Source organism: Mastigoproctus giganteus, chromosome 8 (genome assembly GCF_048544385.1).
Source record: "Mastigoproctus giganteus isolate SK-2022 chromosome 8, ASM4854438v1, whole genome shotgun sequence".
NCBI lineage: Eukaryota > Metazoa > Arthropoda > Arachnida > Uropygi > Thelyphonidae > Mastigoproctus > Mastigoproctus giganteus.
In genome coordinates, this window is record NC_143582.1 from 178340834 (window position 1) to 178365335 (window position 24502).

General features: G+C 35.7%; 1 protein-coding gene across 3 annotated transcripts in view; it reads right to left on the reverse strand.

Annotated features, from left to right (window-relative positions):
* The window catches only part of Graf (GTPase regulator associated with FAK), a 537792-nt gene that overhangs the window by 133257 nt on the left and 380033 nt on the right, over positions 1–24502 (reverse strand). For all 3 annotated transcript variants that reach the window (XM_090379073.1, XM_090379075.1, XM_090379076.1), the window contains one exon: positions 20564–20669. In XM_090379073.1, the coding sequence (XP_090235199.1) occupies positions 20564–20669 (106 nt within the window). The remainder of the gene's footprint in view (positions 1–20563; positions 20670–24502) is intronic.

Below are 24502 nucleotides of genomic sequence, written 5' to 3' on the forward strand. Positions count from 1 at the left end.
ATTTCTGTAGTACTTCTATTAGGTTGTCGTGCGATATGCTTGTAAAGAGGTTTTTGAAGTCGTATGTGTTTATACTTCTAATATTGTTGTTTTGTTCTTTTAAAAAATCCAAATATTCTTTGTTGTTGTTGATAATTCTGGTGTTTTTAATTTCTTTGGTGATGTTTTTTAATTTGTCTTCCATGATTTTACTGGTATATTTGATATAGCTGCTTTTGCCTGAAGTAATGAATCTTTTTCCCGTAGGAATCTTGTGATATTTTGGAATCCAATATATGTAGGGGTATTGCATTCTGTCTATTTTAATTTTAAGCTTTTTATGCATAGCCAATACTTTTTTGCTGATGCTGTTTGGGTTGGAGTCTATGTACTTGTAAGTTTCATTGTCATGTAATTCCTCTTTGATGGCTTCTATGTAGAATCTTTTGCAAATGATACTGAAATTATTGTTTTCTTTGTCGGTTCTAGTTATAACAAATTTGTTTTGTATTTCTTTGATTTTATTGTTGATATTTTTTAAATTTAAGTGATTGTTTTTTATATGATGTTTTTGTTTTGTTATGTTTTCCTTGAAATGGTCTAGTATGTTTTCAGTATTGGCGTTTATCCAACATTGGAATGATTCTATGGGTTCATTGTTTTTGTATGCGGCTTTGAATGCAAATTGTAACAAATCTGTGTATATTGATTTTTTAATATTTTCCAACCTAATTGGGGTGTTGGGTCTGAATTTTGTACCCTTTTTCATTGTTTCTCTTAGTGTTTTGTCTTCGATGATATTGAGGTCTCCTGTTACTATATGATTGTAATGTGTATTGATGAATTTTTTATATCTACTTTCCTGGCAGTGACAAGGTTGTTCTCCTTCATTCATATTATTAATGGTGTTTTTGTAATTGCAGATAGTTAGTCCTATTGGCTTGGTGTATCTGTATCTGATGTTTATTTGTGTGTTTTTGATGGGCAGGTAACATTTGTTGTTATTTATGATATTACTTATACTAACAGTGTCGTATAAACGGTTTTGGTATTTGATTATGCAGTACTCTTTTTTAGTGTGTTCGTTGAAATTTATGCCTATTCTGAATTTAAATATATCTTCAAGTATATTGTTGAGGTGTATGTTCTGTGTCTTTTGCTTTTGGTATATTTTGCTAAGTGCTTTAAGTTTGCTTAATTTAATAGAGAAAAGTATGTTGTGTATATTTTTGATGTTTATGGGGTTTGTGTCCCATTCTGTTAATAGTTTTTCGAAATCATTGATATTTACTGGTATTTTGCTGTTGTTTTTGTTGTATTCCTGTAATTTTACGTTTTTAATCCCGTTATATTGCCACTTTTTGCTGATCTGGAAGATGCTGTAAGTACATGTTTCTGGGCTGGTGAAAGCGAAGTTCCTTCCGTTGAATCTATTGTTTAATCCATAGGGATATAGGGATTTATATAAAAGAATGAACATATCTTCTATGATTCCTCTTTGTGTGTTGTTATCTATAATAGTTAGAATGGCAATGGATACGTTGGCGAAGTCATGCATTTTGAAATGTCTGTATTCGATTTCGTTATTGTATTTGTCTGTCCTGCTTTGAGCGTCTGTTGCAGCGTTTTCATCAAATTTATTTATTTGTGATCTGTGAAGGTTCATACGAAGGTGGAGCTCCGTACTTGTTTGTCCGATGTACTGTATCCCACATATCCCGCATGTAATTAGGTAGATTACATTTTTGGTGTGACAGAATGTTGGTGCTTCTTTAGAGTTTAGATGGTGTCCATGCATGTAGGGACAGGTTTTACAGAGTTTGCTGTTACATTTTTTGAATTTGAGTTGTTTTATGTGTAGCCCGATATTTTCATCTTTTAGTCGTTTTTGGGTATTTGTTTCTTTGCTTCCTTTGCTCCCATGTGGTGTGACGGCATTGTATGCTAAGTGACCATTGTTATGAAGAGACGGGTCCCGCGTGGTCAATTTCGGTCCCGGGGTGCAATTTATGCTGTGATACCCGTACAGCATGTTATTCTTATTTGTATTATCTTCCATGTTGTTTAAATGCGCATTTTGTTATTAATTTAAGGCCTCTTATGTATGTCCCGTAATACCCATGGGTAGTAATTTTTTATATAATTTATTTTCGTACTTTATTTTTATTTTACCATTATAATAGTTTATTTAAATTTTTTATTTAAATTTTTCTGTTGTCCCAGTAGCTGTTTTAGCAGTGCATGGGTACGAACAGAGTACTTAATATTATTCTTTTGTAATATGATAGTTCATGCCGTATTTTATTTATAATTATAGTAGTTTTATTTAATTTAATTTCTTACTAGCTTTTTCTGTTGTCCCAGTAGCTGTTTTAGCAATGCATGGGTACAAACAGAGTACATATTATTATTCTTTTGTCTTATCTTTGTGGTTTGTTATTCTTTTGTATTAATTTTGTTAATTACAGGTGTTTTTAACACATAGGTATTTTAGTAAATACATAACTGTTCTTTACGATAGCCTAATCTCGGTTATCTTAATTTACCATGGCCTATACATTTAGGATTTTTCAACTTGTTACGTATTGCTAAAGAAATTGTCAAACAATTATTAATGAAAAACTATAGCAATAAGCAAATTATCAATACTACTTTATAATATTATATTAAACATTCTTATACATTTCAGTATTACATCACATGTACGTCAATCCCCTACTTCATAAAATAAGGCATAAAATAAATGTAAAAATAATGTAAATACACAACTAAGTTAAGTAAAGTAAATTCATTGAACCAACCACCAAAACACAATAATAGACCTTGGCCTTAATATCGGGGACTTCGGCCAACACACCATCTGCACATATGTGAAACGTTAACGCGACAGGGCCATAAAAACAGCGCCATAGGGATGGCCATCCATAAAACCAGTTAAAAGTGAGAAATTTTCCTTATTTCGACACTACGACCTCCACTTAAACACATCAAGTGAGTAAAGTTATTGCAATATTTTTATTAAAAAACTTACCCGTTGGGCTTTGTGTATTCTATCACAGTTGCTGGGTAGATGATGGGAAATTAATTTGGTTAATTATAAAAAACGAATTTAACTAATAACAATTAGGAATAATATAAACAAGGGTTCAAAAATTAGAATTTAGTACTGAAAAAATAGCAAAGCTGTGATAGATACAAACAGAAACGGGTAAGTAAGAAATGCATTACATCGAATGGACTGTCAATCCTCTCAAAGCCCCCGATGAAGTAGGGGATTGACGTACATGTGATGTAATACTGAAATGTATAAGAATGTTTAATATAATATTATAAAGTAGTATTGATAATTTGCTTATTGCTATAGTTTTTCATTAATAATTGTTTGACAATTTCTTTAGCAATACGTAACAAGTTGAAAAATCCTAAATGTATAGGCCATGGTAAATTAAGATAACCGAGATTAGGCTATCGTAAAGAACAGTTATGTATTTACTAAAATACCTATGTGTTAAAAACACCTGTAATTAACAAAATTAATACAAAAGAATAACAAACCACAAAGATAAGACAAAAGAATAATAATATGTACTCTGTTTGTACCCATGCATTGCTAAAACAGCTACTGGGACAACAGAAAAAGCTAGTAAGAAATTAAATTAAATAAAACTACTATAATTATAAATAAAATACGGCATGAACTATCATATTACAAAAGAATAATATATATATATATATATATATATATATATATATAGTTATTATGGTAAAAGATTAATATGTACTATACAGATACTGAATATGTATATAAACATAACAGTATGCAATGGGCCATAAGGCCAATAACTTATAAAGACTAAGATAGCCCATGTAGGTCTACAATGCCATACCCTGGAAACAAACATATAATTAGTAATAATCTATAATACAATAATGATTATGTATCTAATTATTGAAATATAGATCAATGATATTGAAAGGGACTTTTTTCTAGGGCTAACCCCTTTCAAAATATCTCACCAATAATTAACAGAGCTATCTGTTTCTGATTGCTATCTGCTTGTTTAACTAAGTCGAATTAATAAACACAAACATAAAAGCTAATTTGGTTATAATTTAACTTTAGCAGCAAACAGGCAAGATAACAGTTAGCCCGACAGATAACTTTGAAATGAATATATAGAATATAGAAAATAGAGGGCCAACCATAATTTTCAATTTCAGTTGTGGTTTATGCAAAAAAAAAAAAAAAAATTCTGCTAACATAAGGATAAAGGAAGTAGGGATAAGTATAGTAATAGTACCTGAATTTCCTTTGAATTGCTCTAATAGAACTTGAGGTATGAAAAATTAGGATTAGATAGTGAAAAGAGAAAAGTAAAGAAAACAGCTTTATATAATTGTACTTAGGATATATACTGGGAGCATAACTGCCCAACCCTTTAGTAAGGGATCCTGATATGACTACAAGAGGACACTAGATGGTGTTTAATAGATAAAGATAATGATGAAATATAGAATAATAAGGAAATAAAGGAATGGCTCATTCCAAATGCCTAAATAATAGCTGATTTTATAATAAATTAGCATTAGCATTAGTAGAGGCATTTGATGCAAGAAAGCAAGCTTATGCAGCATCAGCCAAAAAAATTAAAGTAAAATAAATAAATAAAAAATAACCACTTCCACTTCACCCCTCTGTTCGTTCGAAATACCTGTCCAGCCGAGCCTTAAACTTATTTAGGCTATCGACTTCCACGACAAGGGATGGAAGTCTGTTCCACCTACCAACCACGCGCTGGCTAAAGGCAAATTTCCGCACATCTATCCTACATCTGTCTTTCCTCAATTTGGATTTATGCCCTCTCAGGTGATTATTCTGAGCAAGAGGAAGAATCCCATCAGCATTGAGCATGCTCAAACCATTCAAGGCTTTGTACACCTCTATCAGATCACCTCGCTGCTGCCTAGTCTCCAGACACTGTAATTCGCAAAACGTAAGCCTTTCTTTGTAAGAGCACCCCTTTGTTCCATTCACTAATCTTATTGCCCTTCTCTGTACTCATTCCAGCAGCTCTACATCCTTCTTGAAATGAGGTCTCCAGGCCTGTATTGTCTAATTATAGACAATCTTTATAGATCAGTTAAATTAACTTACTACTACCACATAGCATATGTTCTATGCTGAACAGAAAATTAAGAATAGTTAAATAACCAATTTTAATAAATAAATAGGAAAAAACTGCTTACCACGTTGAAAGTAAAAGAATGAAAATGTTGAGCACATGTTACTTTATACCAAACAATTAGTGACAACAGCACCCTCTCAGTTCTGAATACTAAAGGACAAACTAAATAAATTAAATAAATAATTTTAACCAAAAAACAGCAGTACCCTCTGAATTTCGGAAACGTTTTTGGACTAACTAATAAACTGAAATTATAGTTGAATTGTATACCACAGAATTTGAAATTTGTTCAAAGAAAATCCTAAGAAAATAAATAGATGGCTCTCAATTTTTTTAGTATGCAAATTAACAAAAACAATTGGAATGAAAAAAAAAAAACCTTTAAAATATTTTACGATGTAGAAATGAAAATACCCTTTAAAAATGAAATTGATTACTACCTTAAGAACAAATACAGGTACAACTTTTTCAATGAGTGTAAGCAACATGTTACATGCTCTAAAGGTAGTGCCTACTATATACATATGTACAAGTCCTCAAAATGACTAATGTGAAAAGGAATGTTCTTAAATGTAATAGAAAAATATATGAACCAGTGGAGGCTTATATTAAAATTGAGTTACTTAGGTTACTTATACAGAAAATACTTTTGTTACAATGTAATTTGGGTTTATATTATTGTGCCATTTATTTATAACAATAAAAATGGCTTTAAAGGTTTATAGCGATAAAATTAGCTGGAAATCCATTATCAGCTTAGACTTAAATTCTATAAGTGTTTCTATAATATTATTGTCATTATTGCATATTTTAATCAGTCTAATGCTTTGAGAAACTATGATATTTTTGTGTATTCTCTTTGAAATATTAGTGCCGGTGTGTAAGATTTGATTTAAATCTGAATTCTTTGCACTTATCATATACTTTAGTGTATAATGTTTTATCTTCTATGTAGATTTCTATATCTAGATAGGTGGCTTTTTTTGGTTAACTACATCTATAAGAAAGTTGGGTTCATTTATCACTATTAGATCATCTATGTATCTGTAAAGTACTAGGTTTTTATTTAAGTTTCTTTCAAAATGATGCAAATAGAGGTTAGCAACTAGACATGAGCTACAAGCCCCCACTGCTATACCTGTATGTTGTTTATATATACTATTTCTATTAAAAATTAACTGTTGAACAAACATAAGTTAATAAACATAAGTTGAACAAACATGAGTCATCCCAATATTTCTGTTGGCATAGTAATGTTTTTATATTCCTTATAATAATTATGAAAAATACTAGTAAATAAGTTTATGAAGTCAAAAGTATTTATATATATATATTCTATAATATTGGCATTATTATTTAAATATTCTAATATTGGACTGTTATTAAGAATTATTCTAGACATACCTATATTGCTTAATATGATATTTAGTAGGGCTTCAAATTTTTGATGTGGGAGCTTGGCATAACTATTTCTACATGATGCAATAAACATGAACCTTATAGGAGATTTTTTGTGGAACTTAGGCATACAATGTTCATAAAGAAATTTAGTGTTTGGATTTATTATTTTTAACTTTTTGTACATGGCCAATAATTTCTCTATGATGGTGTTATGGTTATTTGTTACCATTTTGTAAGTAGTGCTATTATTTGGCTCTTTTAATAATGTTAAAGTATAGAATTTTATGCATATAATGCTATAGTCGTTGGCAGCTTTGTCTATTGTTGTTATTATGAACTTAGTTTGTATCTTCTTTAATTGCTGTTTAATTTTGGACATATCAAAAATCTTTGTGGCTTGTGTTTTTTTTATGCATAAAGCCTATATGTTTTTCTATAGCTTGGTACGCGAGGTTAACCAGTGGTGAGCTGTGAATATTTTAACAATGAGCTCGCAGTTTTTCCGACTTTCTACCGAGTAATTCTGATCGGTCACGGAAGTGACGTTATCAGCGGCTTCCACTAGAGGTGCTTCCCAAGCTCGCACTACTAGTAGTGAGATTTGAGTGCTTGACGCATTTTTTGTGACTGGTATGATATCTAGAGTCAGGGGTTGATTTAGGGGGTGGACAGATGCGGCTTATTACCTCCCCCCCCAACTATGCGTATAAGCAAACGGGCAAAATGTTACTAGGTCTATAAAAAAAAAAAAAAACCTTAAAAACCTGGTTGTCATGCCTCGCCTTACGATGATAACTGAATACGACAGTGTCTGGAGTTCTTACTTTTTTGAATAGTATGACATCACAATCATGCTTCCTGAAGTAATCATACTTACTGCAGTAAATATGATTACAATAATACAAATATTTGTAATCAATTTTTTTTTTTTTTTTTGTCTCGCATTTTCGTTACATTCCATTGTTAGGTTCCCCTAACAGCTGCGTACATCGCTTCAAATACTAGCTAAGAATAGAAACAGGTGCAGGTATACTTGCGGGTACACCAATGCTAGGAGTTTAGTAAACAAATTTGATGAATTTGAGGTATTGCTCAAAACATCAAAGGCAGATATTGTTGGGATATCAGAGACGTGGTGTCACACAGATATAAGGGATGCAGAACTGGAATTTGGGGAGTACAACCTCTACAGAAAGGGGGGGAGGGGTTATGCTATTAGTTAAGAAACACATAAAAACCAAGGAAGTGAAGCCAGTCGACATCGCTGGACAGTGCAGTGTTGAGTCAGTTTGGTGTGGCATAAGCATTGGGAGATCAAAATTGAGAGTAGGAAAGTGCTATAGGCCTAATGACTCTGATGAGTATAATAAGAAACTGTACAGGGAAATAGAGTGGGCCAGTAAACCAGAGGGTCTTATAATGGGAGATTTTAATTTCCCAGATACTGACTGGAATTTGGGGGCTGGTCACTCACACACTAGCAGGGCTTTTGTGGATTTATTGGATGATTGTTTTCTACATCAGCATGTTCGGGAGGCAACTAGAGGGAGTATACTCTTGATTTGATTATCAGCAGTGATTCTTCATGCATTAAGAATCTGCAGATAAATGAACCACTAGGTGGCAGTGATCACAGTGTGCTGAAGTGGGATTTACTCAAAGAGGTAACTACCATTAGGGGTAAAGGGAAGGGTTATTGCTTCCGTAAAGGCGACTACGATGGACTGAGACAGTATTTAAATTCTATACAGTGGGACCAACTGATGATGTTACCAACAGCAAATTCAAAATGGGAAGCATTTAAAGAACTTATCTTGGAAGCTACTAGGCTTTACATACCAACTAAAAAATATTGTTCAAGGTTTAGGCCAAAATGGATGTCAGATGAACTAATGAGGCATATGGCAGAGAAGAAAAACGCATGGGATACTTACAAATTAACACATGACACAGAAGCCTATGATAGATACAAGTTGATATGCAACCAAGTTACAAAGGAGGTTAGGCAGGCGAAGGCAGATTACGAGAAATCCTTGGCAAGGGATGCAAAGAAAAACAGCAAAGAGTTCTTTACTTATGTAAACTCTAGAACGAAGGGGATGAATCAGATTGGTCCACTTGATATTGATGGGTCAACTGTTGATGATCCTGCTCAGGTAGCTAACAAACTAAATGAATATTTTGCATCGACATTCACACATGAGGAGTTATTCAGCGAGGAGAATGCCAGAGGTGTATTCAACTCTAGCAGTAAGCTACAGAATCTTGAAATAACTGGGAGTAAAGTGGAGGAGAAATTGTTGAAGATAAACACAAGAAAGGCACCCGGGGTGGATGGGATCTATCCAGTTATATTAAAGGAGGCAGCAAAGGAAGTAAGCAAACCCTTAGCCATAATTATGAGAGCTTCCTTGGACTCAGGGGAGGTACCCATAGACTGGAAATGTGCAAATGTGACCCCAATTCACAAAGGAGGATCAAAGGCTGACACAAGTAATTATAGACCTGTGAGCTTAACTTCTGTTCCAGGAAAATTAATGGAGGCACTGGTTAAATAAGCACTGCAGGATCATTTAGACAAGACTTCAGTTATAGCTCGGACACAGCATGGTTTTGTTAAGGGGAAGTCTTGCCTGACCAATTTGATTGGATACTATGATGCAGTCACAAAAGAACTGGATGCGGGGAATAGCATTGATATTATATACTTGGATCTTAGAAAGGCTTTTGATACTGTTGCACATGGAAGCCTGCTACACAAATTGGAGCAGTGTGACATTGGAGGCAAATTGCTGCTATGGATAAAGGGGTGGTTGAGGGGGAGAAGACAGAGTGGTAATCAATGGACACTGCTCATCGTGGACTAATGTTATTAGTGGAGTCCCTCAGGGTTCAGTGTTGGGTCCATTATTGTTTTCTGTATTTATAAATGATATTGATGATGGTATATCAAGCTTAATGTCCAAGTTTGCAGACGATACAAAGGTTGGCAGGGTTGTCAAGGACACTACTGACACTATGCTGCTGCAACAGGATCTGGAAAGGTTGAGCAGATGGGCTGAGAGGTGGCAAATGAAGTTTAACATTGACAAATGTAAAGTACTACACATGGGAAACAGCAACCCCAGAGCAACGTATCAACTCTGTGGTACTACACTGACAGTGGTAGAGAATGAAAGGGACTTGGGGGTGGTTGTGCAGGCGGATATGAAGTTCTCTGAGCAGTGCAGACGGGCTGCAAGAGTAGCTCATGGAGTATTGTCAATGATATACAGGAATTTTTCCGGCAGGGATAAGGAGGTGATTATTCCCTTGTATAAGGCAATGGTCAGGCCACACCTAGAGTACTGTATACAGGTCTGGAGGCCTCATTTCAAGAAGGATGTAGAGCTGCTGGAACGAGTACAGAGAAGGGCAACAAGATTAGTGAACGGAACAAAGGGGTGCTCTTACGAAGAAAGGCTTAAGTTTTGCAAATTACAGTGTCTGGAGACTAGGCACCAGCGATGTGATCTGATAGAGGTGTATAAAGCCTTGAATGGGTTGAGCATGCTCAATGCTGATGGGATTCTTCCTCTAGCTCAGAATAATCACCTGACAGGGCATAAATTCAAATTGAGGAAAGCCAGATGTAGGATAGCCGTGCGGAAATTTGCCTTTAGCCAGCGGGTGGTTGGTAGGTGGAACAGACTTCCATCCCTTGTCGTGGAAGTCGATAGCCTAAATAAGTTTAAGGCTCGGCTGGACAGGTATTTCGAACGAACAGAGGGGTGAAGTGGAAGTGGTTATTTTTTATTTATTTATTTTACTTTAATTTTTTTGGCTGATGCTGCATAAGCTTGGTTTCTTGCATCAAATGCCTGTACTAATGCTAATGCTAATACACGATCGGGTACATCAATTGGTGCTGTTTTACAGAAATATTTAGATACGTTGCACTTGCAAGTATACATCTCTTACTATAGTTATCATAAATTCATTGTATCTTGTCTTCCAGAAATTATGAAAATCTGTGAATGATCAATAAAATAATTACAATAAAAAAAAGCTCTTTTCTATTTTGTAATCAATATATACAAATCAAAATTCCTAAAAGAAATGCAAAGGATGTTTCGCATAAACCATCTACCGCACGTGCTCAGCACATGCCCAACTTTTTTATTGGTCTTTTTTTTTTAACAACTAGGGAAATATAATGGATACATTTTTTTCGTGTTAAATTTTTAATAATGCAAATAAAAATTAACATGAAATATTTCCCACATCACAAATAAAATAAAAACTGTCACAAAACATTGCACAATATAAAAACAAATATTACATAAAAAACAAACTTTCTAGAAAAAATAAACAAAAAATCAGATTTCATGAAAAAAAATTATTTCACAAATATTCAAGAAAAATTTATTCTAAAAATTACCAATTTACTTCTTTATTAATATCTGTTGTCGATCTTCTGCTTTGTTCAATAGCTGAGGGATGATTACAGAGGAATGATTTGATGTAACGATCTGGATCAAATTGAAGCGATGGTTTTCCATTTAGATGTATGGTCAATCATAATCTGCAATGCGTTCATTTGTCACAATATCATTCATTACACTGAAAGCTCACTCAGCTTCAGCACTGCTAATCGCAATGGTTTCAAAGGGATTTCTGGCTTTCTTAATTGAAAATGGAACTTCACTTGATTTAAAAGATAAACTGTCTTCAACAAAATCTCTAAAATCATTAATTTTTATTTCATATTTTATCAGAATACTTAAATTTCTTATTCAGTTTTCAACGTCTTGTAACCGAGATGAAAGTTTTTTTCACATTCCACGATTTCGGGTAGCATATATTTAAAATTTCTTTAAATGTTATCGTATTTTCTTTATTTTTTAATTTAAAATCACCCTGTTGCATTAACTTATCCTTTAAGGATAAAATAATGCATTTAATAACTTGGCACGAGGTAATTTTTTTTACTTTCAATTTTGATTCCTTCAAATTCTTTCAACTTCAACATGCTCTCAACTTTAGCTTCATAATTTCCTTCAGAATTTTTCAAATTAGCAATTGCATTCACAGTTCAAATGATTAATTTATCTGTTTTTACCATAGTGATTCTGTAAAGCTTCTGAAAGGTAAGAGAGCTCCTACAGGATATCGATCATTAGTGCTAAATGGTTAAGAAATTCCAGATCAAAAGTCAGATTAATAATCCAGAACATTTAACTTCTGATTCAAAACGTTTGCACAAAGCGGATAATTCCTACAACCCGCAATCACCATCCGTGAGCTACATAGCGGCCTGAACATACGACCGATCTTTAGAGTTTCCACATCAAGTTCTTTAGCAATCATCCTTAATTCGCACTAGTTTTCTGGAGATTGATAATACAGTTTTTTTTTTTTTTTTTAATTATTGCCTGTATGCCATTATATTTTAGAACATTTTCTACAGTGAAAGGCTCAACAAAGTCTCAAAATCTGCAAACATTTCATCTTCGTAAAGTTTATATAATATCTTAATTTTGGACAGGGGTGGGAGCAGAGATGGGCAAAAGTTGCGGCCAATAGCTTTGGCAAGAGACCAGAATGCTCGGCTAACATTAGGGCAAGGAGCAAGTTTTCTACTCTTAGCCTGTTGAAACTCTAGTTTGGGCTGATTAATAACTGCTTTACAATTGTTGCGAGGTTTCATGTAGGCAGAAATTGAAACTGAAGAATTATAAACAAGCCAATTACGATATGCAACATTCTTTTCTTGAACAGCCTTAGCACATTTATTGGAAAACCAAGGTTTAGATAAAGGACGTGATTTTAAAGTGGAGTGTGGGATAAAGGATTCCATTGCTTCAAGAATAATTTCACTGACACGATCTGAGTAAACGTTGACATCAGAAGTTTTGAAACAGTAATTCGACCAAGGAAAAGAAGAAAGAAGATTGCTACTGGTTTGGTTTTAAATAAATTTGGGATAACCCAACAAGTCTCCCCAGTGGAGTCAAACATAAAATTTCACAAATATTCATTGGGAGTCAAATTATTATACATGAACAAATGGAGGAAAAAATAATAAATTTCCGGGTTTCCATTGGTTGGATTTTAATGAAATTCGAACCAACTTGACAAATGTTTCTAAAAGAGCTAAATATTATATTTTATGAAAATCCATTCATTAGGAGCCACATTAGTACATGCAGATCAATGGTAAGGACAACAAAAAACCTTATGCATACAATGGACTCATCAGGATCTTCAACCCCAATATATATGTATAATATATTGAGGTTAAAAGAACAAAATTTTATTTTAGGTAATACACTGATGAGCCAAAACATTATGACCACCTACCTACTATGATGTTGATCCTCCGCGTGAAGCCAAACCTGCTTGTACCCAGCGAGGCATGGACGCTGCTAGATTTCTAAATGTGTCTTGTGGTATCTGTTACCAACCCATAACCAGCAGATCCTTTAAGTACTGTAAGGCCCGTGGTTCAGAAGCCACAGATCAGAGTTGCTGTTCTAACACAAACCACAGATGCTCGATGAGATTGATGTCTGGGGGAATTTGGAGACCATGGCCTGGAAGTCTTCCTCATGTTCCACGAACCAGTCTGAACAACCTGGGCTGGTGTGGCATGGAGCATTATCCTGCTGAAAGATGGCACCACTAGAGGGAAAGACCACTGATACGAAAGGGTGTACCTGGTCAGCAATGATGTTTAGGTAGGTGGAAATCATCAGAGTGCCCGGCACATGGCTGCCTGGACCCAAGGTATCCCAGCAGAACATCACCCAAAGCCATCGCCGCCACCGGCTTGTTTTCATCCCATGGTACATCCAGGTGCCATCACTTTCCCAGATAAACGGTGCACATGTAACTGGCCGTCAACATGGTGAAACAGGAAACATGATTCATCGGACCAGACGACCTTCTTCCCATTACTCAAGGTCCAGTTTCGATGCTCGCATGTCCATTGTAGCCAGTGAACTGTGCTTAGCATGGGCACCCGGAGTGGCCTGCAGCTACGTAGACCCATTTTCAGCAGGTTTCGATGTGCTGTGTGTTGTGACATTACTCAAAAAGAGGTGATTGTCCCTCTGTATAAGGCAATGGTCACGCCATGCCTTGAGTACTGCATACACGTCTGGAGGCTTCATTTTAGGAAGGATGTAGATTTGCTTGAGAGTGTACAGAGAAGGGCAACAAGATTGGTGAGGGGAATGATGGGATCCTCTTACCAAGAGGCTTAAGTTCTGAAAATTAGAGTGGCTGGAGACTAGCCACCTGCGCGGTGATCTGATTGAGATGTATAAGGCCTTGAATGGTTTGAGCACGCTGAATTTTGATGGGATCCTTCCACTTGTTCAGATTACGAACCTAAGGGGGCATATGGCCAGCGGGTGGTTAATTGCTGGAACAAACTTCCATCTGTCGCTGTGGAAGTTGATAGGTTAAATAAATTTAAGAAGGAACTGGACAGGCATTTGGAGGGAATGGTATGGTTTTTTTTTTTTTTTTTTTTTTTGGCTGATGTTGCATAAGCTCATACACTTGCTTTCTTGCATCACATGCCACTACTACTACTACTACTCCTCCTCCTCCCATCACCAGCATTCCAATTAGCGATGAGTTGCACTACAGTCACTCTTCTGTTACCACATACCATCTGGGAGAGCCTTTACTCACCTCGAGCATCGATGAGTCATGGTCATCAAAACTTCGCCGGTGATTCGTGGGCTTTCCCTCCTCAGACCACTTTCAATAGGTACTAACCATGGCTGACTGTGAGCACCCCAACAGCCATGCCATTTCGGATTTGCTCTGACCCAGTCATTTGGCCATTACAATTTGGCCTTTGTCAAACTTACTTAAGTTTGCTGCCTTTCCTGTCTGAAGAACAAGAGTAATACTGATTAACGGAGCTAAGTAACAGGTGTTTTTTATCATCATCATCATCAGCCATTTTCAATCCACTGCAGGATGAAGGCCTCTCCAGCAACTTTCCAGTTCCTTCTGTTTTGAGCACTGGCCATCCATTTACTACCCAAAAACTCATGAATTTCATCTGTCCATCTCCGCCTTTGTCTTTCAGGTTTTCTCCTCTTGGATACCATTCTGTTATTTTCTTTGTCCATCTGTCATCATGTCTTCGAGTTATGTGTCCTGCCCAAGACCATTTTAGTTCTTTAGTTTTGATAAGAATGTCCTTTACTTGAGTTTGCTGCCTAATCCATGTGTTTCTCTTCTTATCTAACGGTCTGATTCCCAATATAATTCGTTCCATTCTTCGCTGTGTAGTTCTCAGCTTCTCTACCATTCTTTTGGGGAGTGCCCAAGTTTCACTTCCATAAGTCATGGTGGGGAGTATACATTGATTCATTATTTTACGTTTCAGACAAACTGGGATATTGCTCTTCAGTATGTGACTATATTTCCTGAATGCTATCCATCCAAAATTTATTCTTCTCTTGACTTCCAGCCATTTATCATTATTAGAGCTAATAACTTGACCCAGATAAGTATATGACTCCACCTTTTCAATTACTGCTCCTTCAATCATTATTTCCCTTTCCATAGCATACTTGTTCATCATTACTTTTTTTTAGCCGTATTCATCTTTAGTCCAAAATCCTTACTAATTGTGCATAACTGATTAAGATTTTCCTCTAATTCTTTGGGATTGTGGCTTATGACCACAATGTCATCTGCAAATCGTAAATGGTTTAGGTACTCTCCGTTCACATTGATTCCTTTCTACGACCAGTCTAATCTTCTCAAGGGAAGCAGTAAACAGCTTCGGAGATATTGTGTCTCCTTGCTGAACTCCTTTCTCGACTTTAAATTTGCTACTGTCTTTGTCTAGTCTAATAAAGGAGGTAGCACTCTCATATATTTTCTTCAAAATCATAATATATGGGTTATCTATGCCTTGTCTTTCCAGTGCCCGAAACATTGCCTTATGCTGTATGGAGTCAAATGCCTTTTCATAATCCACAAATGCCAGGCATAATAGTGTTCTATATTCATTTGCTTTCTCCATTAGCTGTGATATTATGTGAAGGTGATCCATAGTTGATAATCCTGTCCTAAACCCAGCTTGCTCTTTCGGTTGATTCTCATCAAGTATTCTTTCTAATCTGTTAGTAATGACCCTTGTGAACAACTTTTAGATGTGGGATAACAAGCTAATTGGTCTATAATTTCCAATTTCTGATTTATCTCCTTTCTTATGCAGCAAAACTATGATTGCATTATTCCACTGCTTAGGCGTCACACCTTTTCTAATGCACTTTGTGAAGAGCCTTGCCAGTTTGTGTTATGTCTCTTCCTCCCAATTTTAACAACTCTACAGTAACTTCATCTTCCCCCGGGGCTTTCCGATTCTTCATTGTCTTCAATGCATGTTCTACCTCATCAGGAAGAATATCGGATATGTCGTATGTGTTGCTACTTTGCAAGCCAACTTCCCCACTGCTGGTATCATTCCCTCGCTCCTTGTATAATTCTCTATAGTAGTCTTCTGCTATTTGAATTATGCCTTCTCTGCTGTTTATAAGTACACCATCGCTATTCTTCAGTTTCAGTATCATTTGTCTTTCTGTATTACTGCTCATGGCTGCTGATTTAAATCCTTTGTTTTCCCTTAATGCTTGTTCTACATTTCTTGTGTTAAATCTTCTTATGTCCTCTCTGAGTCTCTTTCTAATGGCTTTGCATAACTCAGTATACTCAATTTTCTCCCTGTCAGTGTTTTTCTTGCTCTTCATTTGTCGTCTTCGGTTCATCATGACAAGTGTTTCTTGACTAATTTTTTCTTCTTTCGATTTCTGTTTCCCTATAGGTTTCTTGGGCTTTATCACTTTCAGAAACTTGTAATATTCCTCGTCGATATCGTGGTCCTCAGCAGTCTGCAGAAGCTCAAACTTGTTCTTAAGTTCCAGTACATACTGCTTTTTCTCCTCCTCTGTTATCTCAAAGACCTTTGTGTTATTTACTCGAGTCAGTTTTTTCCTTTCCTTTCCTACATCTATATCAAGTGTAGATCTTACCATTCTGTGATCACTTCCAACATTTACTTTATTCAGGATGGTAACATCATTCACAATATATCTTCTGTTAGTGAGGATGAAGTCGATTTCATTAGTTGTTAATCCATTTGGACTCTTCCATGTTCACTTTCTGTTCACCCTTTTCTTGAAAAAAAGTGTTCATTAATGACAGTCCTTGAGATTCTGCAAATTCCACAAGTCTTTCACCTCTTTTATTTCTTTTACCAATTCCAAAATTTCCTATAGTTCCTCTTTCTGCGCTGTTTTGCCTTTTTCCAACCTTAGCATTGAAGTCCCCCATAATAATAGTGTAGTGGGTTTTCTGCTCATCTAGAAGACTCTCAATTTCGGTGTACATTTCTTCAACCTCTTCATCATCGTGGTTTGATGTTGGTGCATAAATCATTATAATCTTTAGCTTGTACCTTTTAGAAATCTTGAGTATTAGTCTTGACACCCTTGGTGATGTACTTTTGAATTCCAAAATGTTGTTTTTAAAATCTTTATGGACCAGAAACCCAACTCCACCTTCGCTCCTTTCACTGTTTCCATTGGTGTACAGCAGATTTCCACTTGATAAACTTATAAGTGATTCATTTCTTCTTCTTGTTTCAGCCAAACCGATGATATTCCAATTCACATTTTCTAATTCCTTTTCCAGCTCTAATATCCTGTCTTTACCGATGAGTGATCGTACGTTATAACAGGCCAAGTTCAGTTTCCGTGCATGGCAGCCTGGTCATACCCAGAGATTCTTAGCACCCTCTGCTTCCACTCTGATCCTCTCGCTGCCGTAAGAGGGAGAGTGAAAGCTGCTGGGGACTGAGGGCCATTTGTATTGTTGTGTTCTCATATGCTGGAGGGTTTGGTCTTTTCCTCTTCACGCTAACCAGGCGTCTTGAAGAGAACCACTCTACACGTTCGTTGCCACCTAAGTGACGTAACAGGGCTTACCATCGAGAAGGTGTGCATGAGTGGATTTTAGGGAGGCAGGCCAACCGGACTTCTCCTAAATCTTCTGTAATAGAGAGATATTGGATCCATCAGTGTTTTAGGCTGAGTGTCTGGTAACACACAGGATACCTGTTCCCCTCTAAGCCCCTGTGTTTTTTATACAGTGTCCCAACCTGCACCATAGTTCACCTGCTGTTCATACAATTTGCATAATATCTCACTAGTCAATGTTTTGGCTCACCAGTGTATGTCAACTTGATACATTTCCTTTGATTTTATGTTGTTCTTAATTAAAAAGCATAACCTCTCCTCCTTCCCTATGCTGTCTATTCTTTCTGTACACATTGTACTCTCCAAATTGCAATTTTGCATTCCTAATATCTGTGTGATACCACATCTCTGATGATGTCTTTCATGTAGAAAGACTTAAGTTTTACAAATTACAGTGTCTGGAGACTAGGCACCTGCAAGGTGATCTGACTGTGGTGTATAAAGCCTTGAACGGTTTGAACATGCTCAATGCTGTTGGGATTCTTCCTCTTGCTCAGAATAATCACCTGAGAGAGCATAAATTCAAATTGAGGAAAGACAGATGTAGGATAGAAGTGTGGAAGTTTGCCTTTAGCCAGCGGGTAGTTGGTTTGTGGAAGACTTCCATCCTTTGTTGTGGAAGTTGATAGCCTAAATAAATTTAAGGCTGAGCTGGACAGGTATTTGGAACGAACGGAGGGGTGAAATGGAGTGTTTTTTTTTTTTTGGCTGATGCTGCATAAGCTTGCTTTCTTGCATCATATGCCTCTACTAATGCTAATGTATTTATTTGTTTCATGATGATTGCCATCAGTCCCTGAAACCCCCTGGTGGATTTCACAATGCACTTAATTCCCTATTCCACTGCAGTGATCGCAGCTTGTGTATTTTGTTTGATGGACTGAAGAGGGACCTGGCTTGCCACAGATTGACGCTGGCCAATGCACAGGCAGGTTGTAGAGAGGTGAAAAAGAGAAAATATGATGCACTGCATGACTTGTTGCCACTTTTGTTCAGGAATATGAGCAGGTAGAAGACAAACTGAAATAATTGCAGAGATTGCTAACTTACAGTAATGAAAATTCTATTCAAATCTTTGACAAATAAATAAATCACTGAAATATGCCTGAATTAGTGGTTTGTTGATAAAAAACCAAAAAGGATTTACTGTTCACTTTGGAAGACAGAGAAAAAATAATTTATTTTTATAAATAAAATAAAAGGCTTTAGTTGCAATAAAACCAGAGCATTTTATTTTCTGTAATTTCCCTTACAAACATTTACATCCAAATATTGTATTTTATATTAAAATCAAAAGTTTTATATCAAAAGTTATATTAAAATGCATCATATAGAAGAAGAAAAATAAAATATATAAATTCAACATTTTGTTGCATTTTGAAATATGAAATAATTTGTTTTTTGTAAACTAAAAATAATGTGAGCATTCCTCTGTGTGAGCATTTTTCTATGTGAACATTTATCCGTGTAAGCAATTTTCCGTGTGGGTATTTTTCGTGTGAACATTTATGACTGGGGTTTTTTCTGTGTGGAATTTTCATGTGGGCTTTTCTCATGTGTGCATTTATCTGGCCACCGTTTTATTTTATTAGTAAAAGTTTTAATAAAGCTACTTCAATTTCATTGGTTGTGACAAGATTAATTTTGATATTCTTATTCTCAATGCACAAAGGCAATTTTTAATGCAGATGACACAGAACTTTTCTACTCTTTAATGTCAGAGAATATATTCAACATCAACATAGAACCTTGCAAAAGCGAAAAGAAATCAGAACACCTAACAGTACTGCTTTCTTAAATATAGCTGGAGTCCCTTACAAGTGGGAAGTTGGCAAAAATTTAAATATTTTAAGAATATCTCCACTTTTCTTTGTATACAGCAACAACTTCACAGATGACATTAAATATTCTTCTAATTTTTTTTATCAATTTTATGTCAAATGAGGTTCTGCCTATGAAGGTGCTACCTTATGAATGCAGGGGTTGCTCGTCTACCAGAAATAATTTAAAAACAAAGTATCCTCCTTCCTATAAACTGGCTAGCAAACTACAGCTCCTCTGTCTTTGTATGAGCCAGTCAATGAATGGCTAGAGGTCAGTCGACATTTGGTACTAAGTCACAGAGAGCAAATTAGCTTTAAGAAAGATTCTCATGGGTTGAATTGAGATACAGTAAACCCTCAATTTAACATACCCCGATATAACGGATTTCAGATTTAACGGACCAGACAAATAATAATACAGTAATGTATATATTAATCTCAACCAAATTATTGTTTTTAGATAAGAGCAGGCGGTGACTTGCGAGCTGAACGTGATTCGGGACACTAAACTGCAGGTCTTCAGACTCGCTTTATTTCGGTCTCAGTCAGCCTCAACCAATCATGTGACCAGGTTGTACACTCTTTTCTGTGATTTCTGAATTGTGACTTTATTTATTAAATAATTTTGCAATCCTTACAATTTAAAATGGCAATAAGTGATAGAGGAGTTAAAAGAAAGCATGTGAACTTAAATGTGGCCCAGAAATTAGAGCTAATTGAGAAATTAGAACAAGGCGTCTCAGTAGCATGTGTTTGTGAAATTTACGGTGTAAAAAAACAGTTTCTGATATCTGTAAATCAAAGGCCAAATTGCAAAATAATTTTATATAGTACAGTACTATATATTGTATTAAAGCTTTTTTTTTTTTTTTACATTAAGAACAATAAAAAAATGTCCCCCCAAGTTACATTCGATTTATGGACTTTTGGCATTAGCGGACACCCGTTCTCCCCTATTAGTTTGTTAAATCGAGGGTTTACTGTATGAGTATATTAATTTTCTGTAATTTTGTAATGTTGTTTTCTGCAATATTTTGTAAATTTAATTCTTAACTTTTATAAACATAATTCTGATAATTTAACATCATAATGCTATCAAACAGCACTATAAAAAAGTACTTACTTGCATAGATGTCTTATTAAAACTTCCAGCATACGAAAATTGGATTTTGGAAGTGTATGTACAAGTGAATGGACACTGTTTATCCTCAAAACTTTGTTTTCATGTTCTGAAAGGTAAAATAATCATTAAATAAGTAAAGCCAAGTATAAATTTATATCTAAATTTTATGGTTATTATTATTCTCAGTAGTACCTGCTATAAAACCGCTTTCTCTGTTGCTTTAAACAGAAAAAAATAAATAAAAATAAAAAAATAATAAACATGTGAATCCTATAGTCATTATAAGAATTTTTTAAGGGCATTTTCTGTTCAGGGAAAATACCACAGAGGTATCAAACTAATTATACAGAATTTAGGTTTAGGGTTAGTTTAGGTTTTACTGGCACATTAGCAGCTATAATGCGCCAAAATATAGTGATAAAGATTATGGTTAAAATATTTCAGGGACCTAAAAAATAAGATGACTTCATCAAAACAGATAATGATAAAAGTATATCAGTGGTATAAAAGATAAATTTAAATAAGGTTAAAAAGGTTTAAGGCCTTTAAATAATTAAAAAAGGCTGAGAGATGTTCATTGTCAGATAAAATCTGATTGAGCGTATGTGGCTGTCAGGTAACGAAAGCTGTCAAGCAACTGAACTACCTCTCTCGCTTCGATGAATGCGACTGTCACTAAGATATACCTTTAAAAGGAAATCCCTTCCACACCTTCTACGTGGACATCTATTTTTGACCCTATATAACATTTGTCAGACTGCCAATCGTTCCTTTGGTATTCGTGTCCAAGGGCTGCTGAATATTACAGTAGACAATGTTGCCAAGGCTATCCACGTTCCACCCTGGAATGCTCAGAGTCCATCAACTTCTCCATTTATAATGGGGGAAAAAGCCAGAACTTCACTATCTGTGTACTTACAACTCTGCTTTCCATCGATCTGCTTACTCTGATTTCCTGCCTGTCTTCACTGATGGCTCGAAATCAGAATCATCCGTTGGATCTGCTTCAGTCTTCCCAGACTGTACACTATCTGAGAAGATTTCCCATGAGTACAATATATATACTGCAGAGTTTGTATTCTATAAAGCTACCCTTGGACTATATTAAAACTAATAAATATCAAATGTGTATGGTATATATAGATTCCTTAAGTACATTACAGGCTTTATCAGTACACCATCATAGTACGAGATACAATCCTCATACAGTCCTATTCAGGATTCAGCAGAAGCTATACTCTCTTTATAAATCTAGGTTCGACATATGGTTCTGCTGGATCTCAAGACACATTGGGATCAGAGGTAACAATCTAGCAGATGCTGCAGTCAGATCATCACAATCTCAGAACATTCGTAGCCTGTTAGTCCCTTATACAGACTATAGGAATATGATACATTCCCAATTATTATCCCAGTGGTAAAAATCTTGTCGTGGGCAGACCACAAAAAAACTCTACCAGATAAAGCCTGTAATTAAACTATGAGAGTCTAGTCTGTGCAGGAACCAGAGAGGAAGTTGTTCTCACTCGCCTCCACATAGGACCCAGTCATCTTACATACTCACTCCTGCAGAGGGCAGATGACTCTCCTATGTGTGAGAATTGTGAAAATGTTTTAAGCATTCAGCATATTTTAATCAAGTGTCCATGTTATAGACACAAACATGCTTTATATTTTCACACTTTTGGTCAATGGCATACTGCAATTGTCTTTTGACAACCCTCATGTTGTATGACTGTAAAAAGATGCTAAAGTTATAGACAAAGAGGGCACTGTTTACAGTTAGAGAAAGTTGTTTAGTAATACAATTCACTTTGATTGAAAAAAATCGTTAACACTTAGAAATGATCTATGGGGGCACCCCCCTCCTCTTGGCAAAAAGGCTGGGTTGAGAGAGAGAGAGAGAGAGAGAGAGAGAGAGAGAGAGAGAGAGAGAGAGAGAGAGACAGAGAGAGAGAGAGAGAGAGCAGATCCCACACGAACTTGGAATGAGCAGTTCAATAAGAAATTTTTAATAAAAAGGGCTAGATGGCTCCTAACACCAAGATTATAGATATCTCTTAAAATTCCAAATCTCCAAGCCATGTCATACACTTTTTCCATATCAAAGAAAATCGAGACAAGGTGCTTGTGTTTGAAGAAATTATCTTGAATAGATGTTTTTAATCTTATTAAATGGTCAAGTGTTGACCTGTTCTTTCGAAAGCCACATTGTACTTTGGAAAGGTCATTTGCTTCTAAATACCATGGAGAGGCGCTCACTCATTGACCATCCTTTCAGGATCTTGCAAAAGCAGCTTGTCAGAGCAACTGGGCGATAATTGTTTGGAAATTTTGGATCTCTTTCTGGATTGGGAAAGGCAAGCATGATTGCCTTATACCAGGTGTCTGGAAACTGATCTTCAAGGTAGATTCTGTTGAATAGACGATGTAGCAGATAATGTGTATTTACCCTTCATTTTCTGGCCTTTGTCCCAGACAAACTTAGATGAACCTCTTTGGTTGATGGAACATGTGAAATGTCCAAGATTATGACTATGATGTCTAATGTAATGTGATTTTTCTCAGGCACATTTAAAGGTTATTAGATTATCTGTGGTGGGGTATCCCACACCCCCAAAGCTTGTTTTGCATCTTTTTTGCTGCTGTGCATTTTTCATTCCACCATGGTTTCAGAAATTATAGAAACCAAGTTGATGTCTTCAGAATTGCATTTGCCACTGCTTGGACAATACTTTCTGTGATGTACTTTACTGCATCATTAATTGGCTCCTGCCTAACTGTGGTTGTATCAAACATTGATTTGGAGAGTAGCCTGTGCGGACGAAGCTCTTTGACGCTCTTGGAACAGAGAAGTTTTTCCTGATTTATTTTCTGATTTATTAGCTTAAATTGTCATATTAACTTATTTCTAGAGTAGCTTTATATTCCTAGTTACGATACTTAGTTTAAAGTTTAACTTAGACAGTGATTTTGTAGGTATTACTTAGTATCGGTAACAGATCAAATCCACGTGTTACAAATTGAACGAGAGGTCTTTTTTTTTTTTAACCAAATTTAGTCGATTTATTAACCAATCGTTATATTAAATTATCTTCTATAAGTAGATTATAGACCTAGTCAGGATCCTTAGTTTATTCTAAATTGAGATAGTGAGATTTGGAAGCTAATCAATACTTACAAGTCCGTAGAAGTACCATTCGTGAATGCCCGCCATTTTTACACGATAGCATAAGCTTAGTGTAGTATAGTGCATAATATAATATTGTCCATTAATCAGTAAATCTATTAATCTTGATAAACTTTATTGTCAATTAAATTGTACTTTTAACTCTATATATATATATAACGACTTAATCGTAACAAATAATTAATACATAACTATAGTGGTACACGTGATATGGAAGTTATATAAAGGGAACTCGTAGAAAACACTAGATACCGAAAAAATAAATATAGCGTTATAACTGTTTTGGGATATAACTTAAGGATTTAATTTTGTTTTGAAATTTTATTGAATTAAATTGGAATCATGACTCAGACCAGAGCAGCAAAGCAAAAGGCTCAAGCTAATGGGAGTGCTGGGGTTCAGGGGAGAACTGAGGGGGGCAGTTGCCCTCTGAATCACAGTCTTTTAAAATGCACTGTTTGCTTGATGTTTGCGGAGCAGTTGGGTACGGGATATGATACTGCCAAGGAGGATGTCTTTGTGTGTGCACGATGTAAGGAGTACAAGGAAATCAGGCAACAACTCAGCGTTGTTATGGGCCTTTATGAGAGCTTTAAGGACAGGGTGGATGCCCTCGAAGGAAATAAATTGAGGGGGCCCATCAAGCTCTCAGCCGCCCACATCAACGCCAGAGCTTGCACTTGGTCATCAGGCAACACAGAGGCGGCCCCCTAGGCAGAATGCGCTGGTCCCACAGGAACTAGTAGTTG